Source organism: Sinohyriopsis cumingii, chromosome 4 (assembly GCF_028554795.1).
Source record: "Sinohyriopsis cumingii isolate HCF-2022 chromosome 4, ASM2855479v2, whole genome shotgun sequence".
Classification (NCBI taxonomy): domain Eukaryota; kingdom Metazoa; phylum Mollusca; class Bivalvia; order Unionida; family Unionidae; genus Sinohyriopsis; species Sinohyriopsis cumingii.
The window spans coordinates 34,549,521-34,568,463 of record NC_142964.1 but is presented as its reverse complement, the minus strand read 5'-3'; the positions used below and the strand labels follow the sequence as shown (position 1 = coordinate 34,568,463).

The following is an 18,943-nucleotide window of genomic DNA, read 5'->3' as shown; positions in this document are numbered from 1 at the left end:
GAAGAAAACGGGAAACGTTTGGTCAAGATGCGATATTCTTGTAAGGCGTATATTTAAAAATATTTAAATGAATTTGAAGCTCCTTTCAAGCATGCCAGTATGCCTGATGACCAACTTTTTATTGCAGACGATGAGGAAATATATTTCTGTAATGATTATGTACATGTGACTTAAAATATTTTGCTTGATGAATTAAACATTTCTATTACGATAGGTGACTTGCAGAGAACAATTAAAGATTCAAAGATTGGTCAAAGTAGTGTCCCGGTTAATCTACCTTATTAATTTTTGGTATATGGCAAGGATGGTCTCAGACCATATTTACTTCATATTTTGAATGTTGATCTCAGTACTGGATGCTTTCCAGGCTTTAGGTCTGAAGGTATGGTTATTACCTATTGATAAGAAAGGCTTTGTAAATAAAGTATTTAATTACAGGGGTATCACCCTTTTATCTGTGTGGGCAAAATGGTTACTTGGCTCTTGAACAGACTTGTTAACTGGGTTGAGGATCACCACGTGTGTGTTGAAGCTCAGGCTGGTCTTAGGAAAAATATGTCCACATTTGATAACATTTTCACATTACAGGGGTTGATAAATAACGGTACCTGGACGTTTCGCCCCATGGACGTTTCGGCCCAAGACATTTCGCCCCACTTCAGTGGACATTTCGCCCCACTTCAGTGGACATTTCGCCCCACATGGTACATGGACGTTTCGCCCCATGGACGTTTCGGCCCAGGACATTTCGCCCCACATTAATTTTATTTATTAGAATCGTACGGGTGCTTGCATACGTCTTTATGTGTAAATACCATATTCGGTATAGTTAAACTTGGTTTTCTATATATTTGCTTGTATGTTTTCAACATTTTCTGACAAGTTCAAACATATTTCTAATTACAGGCTGGATAGAAGTCAACAAGTGAACGAGTTTATGGTCAACAATGATGCTGCATCAACACTTGCAGCCGATATCTCTTCATTTGACGTTGAGCGCCCACACAGATCTTTGACACCAGAAGAAGAAGAAGCGTAAGTTAAAAATCGAAGCGGACAAGAAAGCACAGAAAATCGCAACAATTTATTTCAGTAATATTGATGTACATAAATCATTATAGAGCCTATCTTCTAATCAAAGAATGATCCTCTTTTACTCAGTCTTGTTAGGTATCTTGTAAACATGTGTTATTTTACTGATGCATATTTTTTGTTCATGTAAAATATTTGTTTTTTGATAATCACGATTTTTCTCCTTTCTTTAGGTCAGTTAGGAATGAAACTGTTTATGGAGAAGTGCCAGTGGATTCTGAGGATCGTATAACCTTTGAAGTAGTAGCCACAGGATCCACTCGAGGAAAAAGGAAATTAATATCTAGTGCTGGATATAGTTTTGTCATTTGCAGAATTACAACGAAGAATTGATCCAGAGGCAGTGAATGTGCAGTCATTCCTACGATATGTGGAAGACACCTGGATTCACAATGACATATGGACTGTTGACTCCTGGTCAGTTTATGACAGAAGCATCCGAACCAATAATGATGTGGAAGGGTGGCATAATCGTATGAACAGGAGAGCAAGAAAGGGAAATTTGCCTTTCTATCTCCTCATAACTTTACTTTAAAAGGAAGACAGAGAAATTGGAAATGTAGTTCGTCTATTGCAAGAGGGAAAGATAAGACGGCATCAAAAGAAACAGACAACAAAAGTTCAGGGTCGCCTTATCAAGTTATGGGAGAAGTATGGAAACCACCAAATCAGCACGAACACCTTGCTTAAATGCTGTGCCAAATTGTATGGCCCGTGTTAGACATAGCAACAGTAAAGCTGGACGGAGTATTGCTTTCCAAAACTGGGCATATTTTATATACACGTGCCTTTTGCGTTGTCCATATGTTGCAAACATTATACTTCAGTAGAGATAATATGTATATTTGTATTTCAATTTCGTATAGTAGTAGCTGATGTTTTACTTGCATGCATTTTTAAAAAAAATAAAATCGTAGATAGTTACTGTTTAGAAGTATACTTTTGCACATCATAATTTGACACCTATACCTTGTTATGAGATGTAATTTTGATTAGTGATGTGTGTTGATTTAAAAATGCAAATACATGCTTCATATTTCAAAAATATAATTCTCTGAAACCATTTTTATATCTCTTTATTGTTAATTACAATTAACATTCCTCGCCCCCGTGTTTTCCTTGCTCGCGATATGTCGGGCTATTCTGTGCACAGCTTTGAAAAGATGTAATGTATAACGATCGGGCTATAGAAATGAAATACATTAATTTGGATTGTTTCTGTCAGCAGTTCAGTCGAGTAATTAGGACCCGATTTATAGCTAGTTTTACAAAATTCAAAGTAACAATGCCAATAAATGGCAGGAGATAAAAAGACAATTAACCCGAGCTTGAAAAAAATGAGTAAAGTTCAACATTTAAAAAAAAAAGCTATTTTGCGGGCGACCACAAGTCTTTTAATCATCGTAGTTTTTATGTTTCGCGAAAGGAATAAACCTAACTCCATATATACGAGCTTAATATTGACTGTTAGAATTACAAAGTCCCCTTTTAAGTTGTGTCTAATTTACGCTCACTGATTGGGTAAACGAACAGCATGATTGATAAGTGGCGATATGCCAGTTTCCTACAAACGGTAAAAGTGGTTTTCATTAGTTTGTGTAACAGCGAAAATAAAAATACTGCCGCATAGAAAATGATCACTGTAAACTATATATTAATTTTCTGATCAGTCTTATTACATAAATGAAAAAGAAAAAGGAAAATATTGTCTGATATAACGGCACGCTGAATGTAATTGAAACGGATGAGAGTGATGGGATTATGGGGCATGAAATTAAATCTCAACGGTAGGCCCCTAAAGTAAAATGAAGACAATGGTGTAATGCTTGTGAATTTCTATAATATACGATATTTCCATTGATGCGGGGCGAAATGTCCTGGGCCGAAACGTCCATGGGGCGAAACGTCCATATACCATGTGGGGCGAAATGTCCATTGAAATGGGGCGAAATGTCCATTGAAGTGGGGCGAAATGTCCTGGGCCGAAACGTCCATGGGGCGAAACGTCCATAATCCATAAATAACTATATGAACTAACGTAAAACATATTTGTGTGATTTTGTTAGGCGTTTGTTATGTTATATGGTATATTTCATGGTATAAATTAAATTAGGATAAAAGGTTAAATATTTAATACTGGATATCAATGTATAAAAGTGTCAGCAGTAGAGAGAAATTCAAGAATACCTTATCGGGAGATTTTATATGTGTAACTGGCATGCTTCAAGGAGAATACTTGTCGATCTTCTTATTTTCCATGTTTATTAATGACATTGAAGAATTTATTACTATTGGTGTTTATCCAGTTACTCAATTCCACTAAAACCATTGAGGTTGGAAATCTGTGAAATTATATTCATAGATCACTAATTGAACGTAATATGATGAATACTACCTAAATTTATATTCTTCTTTACATTGTTGAAGACTATGTCGTAATTCAAGTATAATATGCTGATGATACTATGAGGTAAAAGCATGCTGAATACTGTTTATATATTGATGACACTTTTTGTGTTTTCTCCCGAAGGAGTTTGTATTGAAGCTCAGGCATGTGATTCAACAAGCATATTCTGGGGTATTTTACAGGTTGCAAATTAGCATGCTGTATTCTTACTTCATATTATGCACCCTGTATACCTCAATGCAGGTATGGATGCTTATGTAAGTGTGTTTGCCTATCACTAGCTCGGTGCGTATTTATCTATGTGCATCTATGTAAGCATGTCAATGGGTATATACATATACATATATAATGTACACGTGTATATGTTCCACTCGAGTCTGACGTTTTATCAATAAAGTACGACAAAATCTGACATGAAATCACATTTATCGGTACTATACATTTTATAGTACCGATAAGGTGATTTCATGTTGTCCGAGATTTTGTTGTTCTTTATTGATAAAATGTCAGACTCCTGTGATATGTGCATGTATGATCATTGTCCTTGGGAATTTAGGTATACATAAGTATATATCTTTAGTATCTCTTGAATGTTTGTAATTTCAATTTATTTGTTTTTCATTATGTATTAAATGTATCACCATCAATGTTTATAACAAATGTATATGTATATACTTGCTGATGGTCAATTGGCTAAATGCATAAAAGTTCTTTCTTGATCAAATGCTGTAGATGCAGTTAATGTCCCTTAATTATCTGTCTATAGCTGTTTTGTAACTACACTGTATTAGGAGGATCCGATTCAAAGTAAACGTCATCCGGTTTCATTAAATTAATCAGTTATGCACCAGTTTAAGTGTCTGATTAAAGAGGGATCAAGATTTCTTCAAACGTGGAGACATATCTGTGTTTGAGATGTGGATTTTAACATAGCTTTAACAATTTTTCAGTCATATCACTACAATGTCTGCAGTGTGGCAGTTCATAGTTATGTCTAGCACTTGGGCATCATGCCGCAGACATGTAGCACGTATGTCCCACCCACTCACATTATCCTGACACCGGGCTGACCAGTCCTAACGCTAATGTCTTAATGCTGAGCGCCTAGTGAGGCAGCTGTTAGTACCATTTTTGTAAGTCTTTGGTATGATTCTGCCAGGGTTCGAACCCGCAACCTCTCGCATCCAAGGCGGACGCTCTAACCACTAGACCACCGTAGTGGCCATAGGCATGTCTAACCATACCTACAATCTTCACAAGACTCTCTAAGTCTTTCTTATTTAGTCTGGATTTTTTAACTTTCAGCGAAAGATTTCAGCCGCAAAGTACTTGGTCTCTTCACTTATATTTGGTGTCAATTGGAAACACCAACTGCATATGAAAACTCATGGTCCAAAATAGTGTTGTCAACCTCACCTAACTGATTTCTCGGGGTAAATACAATCAATGACTTACTCAGATCTCATTGCCGTTACTTATGGTACTGCCCCATTATCCCCAGCAGCAAAAGTGCCATTTTTAACCAGTATTAAATTTACAAACATGTTTTGATATTTTTTAAAGTTTAAAACGTATAGTAATAAATCATTCTCATATAATTTATAAGTTGTAAACATAGTTCCAAACTGGGTGTGCAATAAGGAAATTTAACTTTGCGAAAGATGTGCAAAACTACATATATACTCTGTTCCAAGTGGGCCGAAAATAATGTCAAAACATGAAGTTAAGATTGGCCTTCGGCAACACCAGCTTGCAAGAATAAAGAGAACAATTAGAAATGGTTGTCTGGTAACAACAATACATTCTCCAACAAATCTGACTGGAAATTACCCCCCCCCCCTCTGTGTTAAACTAAAATGCAACTGAATCAGCTTAATGCGGCCTAACTAAAGAACACATCAATAACATTAAAGTCAAAGGCGATGCAAATCCCAAAATACAATTTAGATTTCTTGGAGTGATTCCTGTGCTGTTGGCGACTGTAGTTGCAAAAGCAGCTGCATTAGGGGCTGTCGGAACCACACCCGGGATGGCCCTGAAAAAGGAAATTGGCTGGTCTGTAAGTAATGGAATCGATTACCGGAGATGACTCTGAGCGAAAGATGTATTTGACTACCAATGACGACTCCGGTTATGGCCTTGCTGCTGATGACCGCAGCATGTCTGTTGAGATATTCTGATTTACTTGCGATGACAAAGTCAATGAAGTGCTTCTGTGGCATCTTTTATGCAGGATGAACTAGAATTGATGATCCCAAGGATACAGGAAATCGGCATCATCAACTTAGATTTTTCAGCAGGACCCGGAACTCACTGGGCTGCTTACACAGTGACACCTTGCCACCGACATGTGAAGCTGTTGATTATTTACACAGATGCTGAGTTTCTTGACCACTGTTTTTTTTAAATGCTACTATTGAATACTCAAAAAAAAAAAAAATGACCACGCATTTGGATATTTTAGTTTAAGGGCACTGAGTACACCTTGCATTAACGGACACCACAAGGTCTCATTGGCACTGTGTTGTCTCTTAGAAACATACTATGCCTGATAGTAACGGACACCACAGGGTCTCATTGACACTGTGTTGTCTCTTAGAAACATACTATGCCTGATAGTAATGGACACCACAGGGTCTCATTGGCACTGTGCTGTCTCTGGGAAACTTACTATGCCTGATAGTAACGGACACTACAGGGTCTCATTGGCACTGTGCTGTCTCTGGGAAACTTACTATGCTTGATAGTAACGGACACCACAGGGTCTCATTGGCACTGTGTTGTCTCTTAGAAACATACTATGCCTGATAGTAATGGATACCACAGGGTCTCATTGGCACTGTGCTGTCTCTGGGAAACTTACTATGCCTGATAGTAACGGACACCACAGGGTCTCATTGGCACTGTGCTGTCTCTGGGAAACTTACTATGCCTGATAGTAATGGACACCACAGGGTCTCATTGGCACTGTGCTGTCTCTGGGAAACTTACTATGCCTGATAGTAACGGACACCACAAGGTCTCATTGGCACTATGCTGTCACTTAGAAACTTACTATGCCTGATAGTAACATACAACGCCTGTTGATAGTCATGAACATGCAAGCACAGCGACAACACACAGCCCCGGTGTTGATTTAACCAGGTTTGCCCCCAAAGTGGATTGCTGGTATTGAGTAAATGGGCTGTTGTTGGTGTCGACCCAGTTGAGCTTGTGATTGAAACTGGAAAACTGCAGATGCTTAAATTAAATAAGAGGGAGATTCCATGGTGCAGCTCATAACCAGATATCCAAACACGTCCACATTTTCAAAAGTTGCTTGAACACGTAAGAAAACTGCAATACTGTAAGTGTCCAAGGAAAATATAATATTATAGTACCAACCAAAAGTAATATGGAAAAACTGTCAAAACAAATAAAATTATCTCATTTCTATGCAACACTGGTGGGGATGAATAAAAACCCTACCAAATACACGGTCACCTAGTCTTTACCAAACAGAAGGTGTTTGAATTGTCAAATGTCTTACATTAAAATTTACTATTATCAAGTATTCTTTATATCATTATAAAATATTCCAAAGACCAAATATTCAGAAAACAAATTTACATAGAAGGGTCTAAATATCAGACTGTTAACTTTATTTTATGAAGAAAAAATAATAACAGAAACATACTTTTAAACTTGCAGGTACAGAAATTATTTTGCTCATCAGAACAGTACATGAAAGTCTGAGGTTGTTGTTGTGGGGTTTAACGCCATTTTTCAGCACATGATAGACTATACATGGCAGCCAGGATTAATGGTAGAGGAAGACCCACGAGAAGCTACTGGCACGCTTTCTCACATATCCACACTGGCTGAATCCAAGACTCAAACCGGCGCAGACAGAGGAGAGATGGCAGTGATTCATAATGGAGAGCGAAAGTCTGAGGTAAATATGCTTTAAAAAAAGGTGGTCTTTATATGAAGTTATCACTTTACAAGTCTTGTACATGTTTTAACAATGTTATTCATAAAAACAACTTACTGTATATACTCACTTACAAGATGAATCCAACTGCAAACTGCACAGACCCAAATCTATCGTCACATAATGAATCAGTAGATCTGGGTCTGTGCAGTTTGTTAGGAGTATTATGCTTTCGCAGATCAGGATTTTTGTTGTGTGCAGTTTAACTTGACATATGAGTGACTACATAAGATACAATGAATTTTCGCTATTGTCCCACCACAATGCACTATTCTGATGGTGGGGGGGGGAAAGTCACTGCATCAATAAAGTTGAATCCAGCAAGAAATATATTACATGTTTCCATGTCAACAACTATTAGGTCACTAAAACTACCATATATACTAGTTTATAAGTTGAGTCTAATTGCATATAATAAAGATCATCATTTGCCTTTGCATAATGTACCTGCATTAGATGGTATATATCGTTTATTCTAGTGATTATTCCTAACAAACTTCAAAGAGCCAGATCTGTTGCAGCATTATGCGAAGGCAGATCTGGGTCTATGCCACTGGGTTTGACTTATAAGCGAGTATGTGGCATGTATCTGTATAGTCTTGCTGTCCATATGGAATTAAGTTTCTCTTTTATTACTGTACTAACTTTTCTTATGCTAAGTAGTAAATTCTGTATCATAGCTGTCATTGCTGGTAATAGTCGATTATGGCTGTAATCATAATTGGTTACAGTGTGAGCTGTAACTGGAATTATTGATTTGAGAATCTCTATAATCATAACTGGCCTTCATTGTCAGTGTAATCATGTTTGTTCATTGTAACAACAGTAACAACTAAAATTGTTGAAGTGAATTGATGTAAACACTGCCAAGTAGAGCTCATTTCGTTAAACTGTATGTAAAGAATTGTCAATAAACTTTTACAAAGAGTTAAAAACAATGTCCAGTATGATATCTGCCCATAATGAAAAAAGATAAGTAAATACAAAACAATACAATCGAGATCATAACCCTGTAATTGTAATGATGGTTTCCAAATAAAGTGTAATTGTAATCATAATCATCAGTGCCAAATAACCTGTAATTGTAATCATAATCATCAGTGCCAAATAACCTGTAACTGTAATCATAATTGTAACTGAGCACCTGTAATCGACCCCATACCTGACTGTCAGTGTTATATAGATTACAGTTGTAAAGGTAATAGATAAAAATCACAATTACTAAAAATCTGCTATCAGCTGATTACAACTAATACTATTCTTTCACATTTAAGTAATCAATTACAATTAAACTTTTAATCCAGGTAATTAGAGTAGAAAAACATTACTTCTGTTCGGTCTGTCATAAAGCATAGCTCTCATAGGTTAATTCACTTCTTGCACAGAACAATGTTTTTCTCACTAAGAGTTCAATGTTAACACAACATTGAATACAATATTGTACAACTAATTTTTAAAAATTGTAAAAAAATAATAATTTAAATCTCCGTTATTCCAATCATATGTTATGTTGTTAAACTGTAACTATGACACATAGTAATTGCAATTTACAGGTACTTATAACTTTGCATAACTTTTTCAGAATTTGTAATCAATTATAGTTACTGATTAATTATTTTGTACAGGAATTAATTACAATTACAGTTTTATATTTCAAGTTATCAGTTACTTGATTACTTTATTAATTCATTACTGTACAACACTGATAGCTGTCCTTCAACTTACTTTACCAGATAGTGTAAATGAACTGAAATTATTCTGTCTTTCCCATGTTCAGTCATTTGCACAGCTATTGCCTCATACAGGCTCAGTTTTTTGGACAGCTACTGTCATCTACATGTTCAGTCTTTTGGACAGTTATTGCTTTGTACATGTTTAGTCATTCAGACAGATATTGCCTTGTACATGTTTAGTCATTCAGACAGCTATTGCCCTGTACTTGTTCAGTCTTTTGGACAGCTATTGCCTTGTACATGTTTAGTCATTCAGACAGCTATTGCCCTGTACATGTTCAGTCTTTTGGACAGCTATTGCACTGTATATGTTTAGTCATTCATAGAGCTATTGCCTTGTAAATGTTTAGTCATACAAACAGCTATTGCCCTGTACATGTTAATTCTTTTGGACAGCTATTGCCCTGAGCATGTTTAGTCATTCAGACAGCTATTGCCCTGTTCAGTCTTTTGGACAGCTACCATATTTGCCTTGTATGAAAAATTATTTCTTTGTCCATGTTGCTTATGCATCATATTCATGATCATATGATTGGCTTTTTTGAAAAGTAAAAACGAGGTCTGCTTGAATCTAATTAGATCAATGCTTATTTTTCAAACATAATGTGAAGTCCTTTCATCTGCACAACCTCTGGATTTAATGTGTCCTGTATTATCATGTTTAGAATAAATTCCTCAATTCCTTGTCATCAATAACTTGATGTTATTTCATATTTGTATCCAGATCATGTGAAAATAAAAGTGATGTAAACTCCACTGACTCCATTATGTAAATTATTGATTTGTTCATCCAATGATCCAATTGCAGAAATGTCAACCAGTAGGCAAAATGTTTTGGACTGCAAAGCTTACCTTGCAGCTGCTTCAGGTTCAGCATGCATTCCACCAGAATTTGATTTTCTTGGAATTATTGCTTGTTCCAACACTTTGGAATTATTGCTTGTTCCAACACTTTGGACTTTGTTATTGTACGACAGGAATTCTATGCTGGGTTGGTAGCAGCACCATGATACAGAAACTTCTTTTGGCTGAACATATTTTGAACAATGTCACATTTGATTAAAATGCTATGATATATTTCTGACACACAACATTGTTAATGACAAGGAAGGTACAATGCCTTGATTTATTTTGACACACAACACTGTTAATGACAAGGAAGGTACAATGCCTTGATCTATTTTTGACACACACAACATTGTTAATGACAGGAATCAATGATACATGAAAATGAAAATCTTCCCTAGACTCCACTGTCATTGAACTCTGATATCTATTACTGACACTATCGGAATCTGAGCTTGTTTCTCCCATGACTTGAATCAGTCATATGCTTAAGTACTTCTTCTTAGCCTTTCCTCTATTATATCTTTTACAGGTTGACTGTCATTGATAAATGGAAACCATGAAACGTGTATGCTGCAGAAAATTAACTGCTGCTGTCAGTTTCTCCTTTGCTGGCTCAGGCAGATATTTTTGGTATACTATCAAATTCAACATGTCCTTGTTTAGAGCTGTGAAAGCAAGTTTGTTTCTCATGTTATGAGCACCATTTGGAAAAACATGCTCAACAAACAGCTTGTGATGAAATGGGTTTGTACTCCAGTCCCACTAATAAACATCTATCGACATCTTCCAGATGATAAAGCCATCTACAGTAAAAAGCCCCTTATGAAAGTTCACAAAATCAGTACTTCGAAAACACTGTTCCTGATCTTCCTCAGTAAATGGCAATGCAGACCATCACCATCTCATCCCTTCACTGTTTTGCATATTAGTAGCCATGATTTGTGAACATAGGAATGTAAGCTAAATATCAGTCGAATTTCATTTCTGAAAACTGATATTACATTTGAAAATGTTTGCATTTTGGCAAAGGAATTTTCATTTTTTTCTTATCCTAATGGGAATCTTGGGCATGTTCTAATTGCTTCTGTTTCTTTCTTTCATTACTTCGGCTTTTACACCTAATGCACCTCTTACATGTATGAGAAACACTGCCTATAGGAACTACTTTATAGCAATTAATATGCCTGATTACTCTTTTCGGTTCAGTCTCCTTATGCAACATGCATATTTCTGACACATATTTATCATTAAAAAATACAAATGGCTGTTCCTTGTTCTTGTCATGGTATCCATGACACAGAGAAATAACTCTCAGAGAACGAAAGAAAGCATTTATTGCGTTGGCACTGAAAACCAGTTTGCTACTGATGTTGAACTCAGAAAGATCTATGAATCTTCCAGCTACAGACAACTGTACAATGCCATTCTTATTTATGCTGATTTCCATTATCATTGGGTTACCATTAAAAGTCTCCCTTGAAAAACATCCAAACCTGCCAACACTTTCAGATTTTTCAAGCACAAACCATTCTGATGGCTTCATGGTAAACAATGCATCAAATGGAATCTGCCAACTTTTACTGCTTGATGAATCTATAGTTATACCATGTATACTCCTTATCCTTAACTCTCAAAGAAGACTTCCTCACATTTGGAAATATTCTGAAGATTATGTAAGTCAGCAATCCTGGATTGCAGACATCTTTAGATGCTGGAATATCTTGGGTCAGCCTAGAAATAATATCATCAAGGCTTGTGTTTCTTTTTCCTTCAATCAAGAGATTCTCAGACAGCCTTAAATATAGAGATATGTACATTATATATATATATATATATATATATATATATATACATACACACACACACATAATACAGAATAATTTAATGGAACACTCCTTTAAAAATTGTCATCTGTTACTCAAAAGAAAATAAAACATAAAAAGAGAAACTGAAATAATGAAGATATATCACCATTAAATATATATTTTAGTCAAAACAATCTATTGTGGTTTTTCAGGAGGAGTGGTCAAATAAACTTCCTGTAAATTTATGTGATTTCAAAATCTTTCCCTCTTTGTGGCATCAGAATAAGTTTGTTTGATCAGGTACAGAATCTGATGAAGTCACTGACAAAATATAATGGCTATTACAGAATGAAAACATTGAGAAATTGGATACAAGTAATGTAGAGTTATCACTATTAAATATATATAGTCAAAACTATCAACTGCAGCTTTTTATTAGGACTGATCAACTTTTCATAAATGAACGTGATTTCAAAAACCTTTGCAAGACCAAAATGTTTGTACGATCATGTAGGGTTGTACAGATTCTGATGAAGTAAATGGTCATTGACAAAATATAATGGCTATTGATAAAATAATAATGACAGAGTATGCATAATAATATGCATACCGAGATTCCTCTGACTACCACACATATTTTTCAATTTTTTAATATATATTGAAATAGGATACAAATCTAAAAAATAATATTAAAAATAAGTGCTTTGGAGTAGAATTTATTAACATCATCCACACTGGCATACAAATACAGAGCTTTCCTTATCAGCCAGCAGTCAGGTTACCTTTACTTTACACCTGGCTACTTAAAAAAACAACAACAATGGTATCACCACCATTCCCCCAAACTCCCTGCCCCTGCCTACTCTGGCAACTCAACCCCCAACTTTAAATCTAATGGAAGGCCCTGAAAAAGCCATATTAAATTTGTGCTTTATTTCAAGCATTCTAACAAGGTTTTTGTCAAAAAAGTCAAGTCCGAAAGTAACAAAAAAAGTAAATGAATTGAATGTTGTTTTTAAACAACTGCTGTAACAACCTGTGTGTGTGTGTGATTTGGATTTTTAACATAGCTTTAAGTTTTTTAGTAATATCGCTATGATGTCTGCAGTGTGGCAGTTTATAGTGATATCCAGCACTGGGGCATCATGATATTATAGTTTGTCTAATATAGGTCTGTAAAATGAAAAATTCTTCCGAATAAAGGGATATTTTAGCATCAATCTGAAACATATTTCCAAGATTTACTCAAAAAATCTAAGCAATTGCCCAGGTAAAACAAATAAATCAGGTATTATTTTCAAAACTATTTTTTGGAATGACATACATTGTTATTTACATAATAAGCTGCAATAACAGTCTAGAAATTTACATATGAATGTACAATGTGTGTTTGACAATAATGGATCAATAGGAGTACAACAGATGTATTGTTACAGAAGCTGTCGAATGAGGAGAAATGTCAGTTATTTTTCTGTTGACTGCCTGTAAAAGAAATGTTAACTACAGTAAGATAAATAAACAAAGAGAATCTACCAATGTTTGGACAGTTATGAAAATGTTTTCTTGGGTTGAATTTTTAAATAAAATAGTGGTTTTTTTTCATTATTTTGCTTTATTTTCAATCTTGGTTAAAAATGAGATATGACTGACATCAACAATTTCAATCCTGTGTGGTGCCATACATCCAGTTTTTTAAAGGTGAGCTGTAAAACTCTTTTAGCTTAAATTAACTGTTTTACGTAAGGCTGCAACATTTAGTCCAAATTCTACAAGTATTCATGGTTTGCAGTAATCAAAATGATTAGGAAACTACACCCCCTTCCATTAGGCTTACTAAACAGTCGATTAAGATCAAGAATATAATGTGCACGCCATACTTGATGCATCACTTATTTCTTATTTTGAAGGGATTTAGTTTGTAACACCTATCTTTGTTGATAATATCTGACAATATCAGTAAAACATCTCTAGAATCACCGTGACATTGTTTCCATCTGCTACATATATTATTATCAAAACTGATATGCAACAGGACATACTGCGTCTGCCTGGAAATGTGCATATACTTGTAAGATCTACAGTGAATATGTGTGTGTGATTTGGATTTTTAATGTAGCTTTAACAATTTTTCAGCCACATCGCTACAATATCTGCAATATGACAGTTTATAGTGATGTCTAGCACTGGGGCATCATATGCAGCATGATGTCCCACCCAGTCACATTATCCTGACACCAGGCCAACCAGTCCTAACACCAATCTCTTAATGCTGAGCACCAAGTGATGCAGGTTTCAGTACCATTTTTGTAAGGCTTTGGTATGACTCGACCGGGGATCGAACCCATGTCTTATGGCATCCGAGGCAGATGGTCTAACCACAAGGCAGCTACAGTGAATAAGTAACTATGCATACTTTATACAGTAGTATAGTATCATATACAGGGTCCTAACCCAGAAAGGGTCATGAGGGTTGTTGTTGTTGTTGTAGGGTTTAACGCCATTTTTCAGCACATGATAGGCTATACATGGCGGCCAGTATTAATGGTGGAGGAAGAACCCAGGAAAACACAGGAAAGAACCACCGACCCTCGAGAAGCTACTGGAAAGCTTTCTCACATACCCACATTGGCTGAATCTGAGACTCGAACCTACGCAGCCAGAGGTGAGATGGCAGTGATCCGTAACGGAGAGCGCTTTAGAGACCACTCGGGGCCCCCTCGTCATGAGGGTAGTCTGAAGTAATTTTGTCACTTGGTATGATTTTGTTCCTTTAGATCATTGAAGCACATGTGCTTTCGCTCATGTTGTGGGGGTGGTTGTAGTCCTACAACGTAAGACACATCGCCCGATATTTTTGTTCTGGGGGGTGGGTGGGTGATAATGGCATTAAAACAAAAACGTGCTGTGTTTACATTGTAGGACATGGGGTGGTTAGTTTTAAAGTTAGTCCTACAATGTAAGATATAGCACATGTTGGTTTTGTTTTAGTGCCACCCCTGAACAAAACTATCGGGTGATGTGTAGGACTAATTTTCAAGTCGATTAAATCAAATTGCCAACAATAAAATCATAAATATTTAGTCCACAGCTAGAGCAACAAGTTCTTCGCCATCAGCAATGCAATAGTGGGAAAGAAAGACAAAATAAAAAGAGAGGAGACTTAGGACCCAGGGGCCTACTTCGTTTAATCGATAGTCAGCACATAGTGACATACCACGTTGTGATCGCAATTTCGGCCATTGTCCCTTAAATTTAACCGTTTTTCTTTATGTGCTACTAAATGATTTGGGTCTCAACGATTTCAAAAAAGACAAACGAATGTAGACACACACAGAAAAACATCTCATGAAATTAGGTATGATATTAAACAAACTTCAATATAAGAGCCAGATTCTCATTGGCCCTATGCAGGACACACGGTACTAATTATACGGAAGAACTGTGAACCAGTCTAGAAATGGGCAAAAGAAATAATACAGTATTTACGGGTTTGGTGGTCCATAATTGGTTAATAATGAAAGTTAAAATTTTAGGAAAAATATATTTTGAGAGCTTATCCTATATATAAGGTAAAAAAAATATTGACAAATTTCTACTGATGCAATTTTAGCATTCTTACAGGCTTGACTCAGGAGTACTCAATACTGAAAGTAGCACCTGATTCATTTGGTGCAGAATGAATAACGTGTTTTATGCACAAGTATGTAAACAAAATGCCACGGGTCATATGGTGTTCTCCACACATAAGCTTGCACCAAGGTTAGATGTGCATGGAGAATTATAGGTCTCATCATCAGCACCCAGAAATTTTAAGTTATTGAATTTTGAATATGATGTTGTTTCCATATGTTTACTATTGGAGTTGAATTAGTACCGTGTCTCCTGCAGCCTATTCCGCAAATTGCGCGCAACAACTTGGGATTCCAAATTGTTGCGCTCTTTCTCAAGAAATCGGATAGCTTTTTACAAAAGTCATGTTACTGAAATAAAATTAGTCAATTCTTATCAATTTTTATGTGCTGAACACGAATATGACAGTCAAATTGCAAAATTGGCTCTAGTTTTTTTGTAATCTGCAAGAAATTAATGTTTACATAACGAAATGCATTCCAATAGTAAAAGGTCAACTGTAATAGCCTACCTATAAAAAATCAAGTCATTGACTACATCTTAGATTTCTTCGCCTGTCTCTTGTACAGCTGTTCGGGAGCATCTCTGAGGAGTGTCCAGCAGTAGTCAGCCAGCATTGTAGTGGACCATTTTCCCTGGTATCTTTGTTCCATTGTTGCGATATCTTGATGAAAACGTTCGCCGTGTTCATCACTAACAATACCACAGTTGCTAGGAAAGAAATCCAAATGGGAATGAAGGAAGTGAATCTTTAGAGACATATTGCAGCCAAGTTTCTTATACTTCATCAACATGTCTTCTACTAGTTCCTTATAGTTTTCTGCCCTAACATTTCCGAGGAAGTTTGTAGAAACTAGGTGAAAAGCATTCCATGCTTGTTTCGCGTCACCTTCCAGCAAGTTGTTGAACCGGTCATCTTTGAAAAGCTCTCGAATCTGAGGACCCACAAAAACTCCCTCTTTAATCTTTGCTTCGCTGAGTCGAGGGAATTTTTCATGCAGGTATCGGAATGCTGGCAAAGTCCGGTCAATGGCTTTCACGAAGTTCTTCATCAAACCTAGTTTGATGTGAAGGGGTGGTAGCAAGATTTTCTGAGCCTCAACCAGAGCTGGGTGTTGGATATTCTTCTCTCCAATGGCTACATTCTGCCTGTGAGTCCATTCCTTCCTCATGTAGTGCATTTCCCTTGCTCGGCTATCCCACTCGCATAAGAAACACATGTATTTTGTATATCCTTGCTGCAGTCCCATTAAAAGGGCAACTACCTTCAAATCACCACAGAGGTGCCAGCTGTACTTGTTATACTCAATGGAATTCAGTAGCTGCCTTAAGTTATCGTATGTCTCTTTCATGTGGACAGCATACGCTACTGGAATAGATGGAAGAATGTTTCCATTGTGCAAAAGCACAGCCTTGAGACTCAGTTTCAAAGAGTCCACAAATAGTCTCCATTCTTGTGGGTCATGAGTGATTTTTAAAGCATTCATGAGGCCCTCAATATCGGAACAGAATATCAGATTACTTTCCTTTCTGAAGAAAGGCTCCAATTGCTGGTGGCGCTTTCGATATGCAGTAATTGTGACATCTTCTTCTAGAAGATTCCATTGTTGGAGTCTTGATCCTAGCAATTCTGCCTTGTTCTTTGATAAGTCCAAATCACGAATCAGGTCATTTAGTTCTTCCTGTGTTATTCTGTGTGGGGTTGATGATGCACCACAGTGAAAATCTGGATCACTGCATGCTGATGGACCAGGAGAAGAACAGGTCGACTCACCTTTGTCTTCGTCAGATGAATCAAGAGAATATTCTGCTGGAGGTTCTGGAATAGGAAGTCCCTCACCATGTGGAACTGGTCTCAATGCAGACGGAATGTTTGGGTAGACTATTCTCGACTTCTTTTGCTTCGTTATTCCGCCGGAAAGAGGAGGAACCAAGCAGAAGTAACAGTCATTTAGGTGGTTGCTTGGCTCTCTCCACAGCATTGGGACTGCAAACGGCACTGATGACCTTTTGCAATTCAACCACTGTGAAAGCTGTGTTGTACATGTAGCACAGCATATATGCGGAGCCCAAGGCTTGTCTTGGTCACCAACCTTGCATCCGAAGTAAAGATGATATGCCTTCTTCACTTGAGAATTGATACTTTTCTTCTGGTTGGCAAATGTCACTTCCCCACAAATATAGCAAAAATTGTCCGCGGTATTAACACACTTTCGAGGCATTACTGTTCTTTATTGTACGTAAATGGATAAAATAATAAGTTTTATGTAACAGTAGCTTGAACTGTCTCGCACAACGTCTAAAATATTTTAAATGCTGAACCTATCTGATTGGGCTTTATATAGTACACTGCTTACGTCAGCTTCAGCAGCCGCCTGGCATTAGTATAATAGGCCTACACATGTATAGTACACTGCTGACGTCAACTTACTTCAGCAGCCGCATGGCATTAGTATTGCATTGCATGAGAAAATGATGCAATCAACTGTGGATGATGTGAGCATGATGGTATTATGCAATGTTACATCATTATTCCGGATGTTGCTGCAGTCCTACTGGAGAAATTTACACAGTGAAACATAGAAAATGAGGTATATGAATATCTTCAAAACGAGAGCCAATACAAATTTTTCACGGTTATATTCGTGTTCGGCACACCAAAATACTACAGATTAGGACCTTTTCAAGTCAGTAATGATTTCACTGTTGACCAGTGTAGTCATTGTGCTCAACTTCGAACAGCTCATTTATCCAGAAATTGCGCGCAACCAATATTGGAATTTTCAAGTTCTTATATATTTTAATGTATGTATGTATGTGTGTGTGTGCGTGCGTGCGTGCGTGCGTGTGTGTGTGTGTGTATAAAGTACATTAAGTAAAATAATAAAAGAATCTCAATAGAATATTATTACTTATCTCAAGTATCTAATTGTTTTCAAAGAATTATGGATATATTTATTGACAGATTTTTTTTAATGAAATAGTTTATTAAAAAATATTAGTCCTTGAAATATGTTTATGGAAATAAAATATTATTATTTTTTAAATAATGCATTATATTTGTGAAAAGTGATTCCATGTTGCTGGAATGCCTCAATCAATACACTTTTTCAAGAATTATTTGTAAAATAGATAAACACTGAGCAAAATTGTTCTGATGGTAAGGGCATATTTCACAGTGATGAAGGTTACGCTTTCATCTGTTCAATAACATCTTAAGAAAATTTTCACACTTTAGTTCTAAAAGTTTGAAGGTAGGATTGATCTAACGGGGACCATTACTATCGACCCATGTACTTTTCATTTTACTTACGCTCCTCTTCTGACAATCGTATACTCATTATTCCCGCTATGAAAACAAAGTCGTATGGACAGCGTTCTTTTGCATTCCAAGGCCCAGCAACGTGGAATAAATTGCCCACTGAACTTAGACACAATTACACAGTGATTACAT

At 36.4% G+C, this 18,943-nt stretch overlaps 1 protein-coding gene across 1 annotated transcript; it reads right to left on the bottom strand.

Moving 5' to 3' along the window:
- Positions 1 to 8,468: 8,468 nt before the first annotated feature.
- Positions 8,469 to 18,197, bottom strand: LOC149800915 (uncharacterized). The gene is made up of 2 exons (XM_089954978.1): positions 16,001 to 18,197; positions 8,469 to 11,848 (listed from the first exon to the last, which is right to left on the bottom strand). The coding sequence occupies exon 1, from the start codon at positions 17,709 to 17,711 to the stop codon at positions 16,023 to 16,025; it is 1,689 nt and encodes a 562-aa protein (XP_089811104.1). The 5' UTR covers positions 17,712 to 18,197; the 3' UTR covers positions 8,469 to 11,848; positions 16,001 to 16,022.
- Between the last annotated feature and the right edge of the window lie 746 nt (positions 18,198 to 18,943).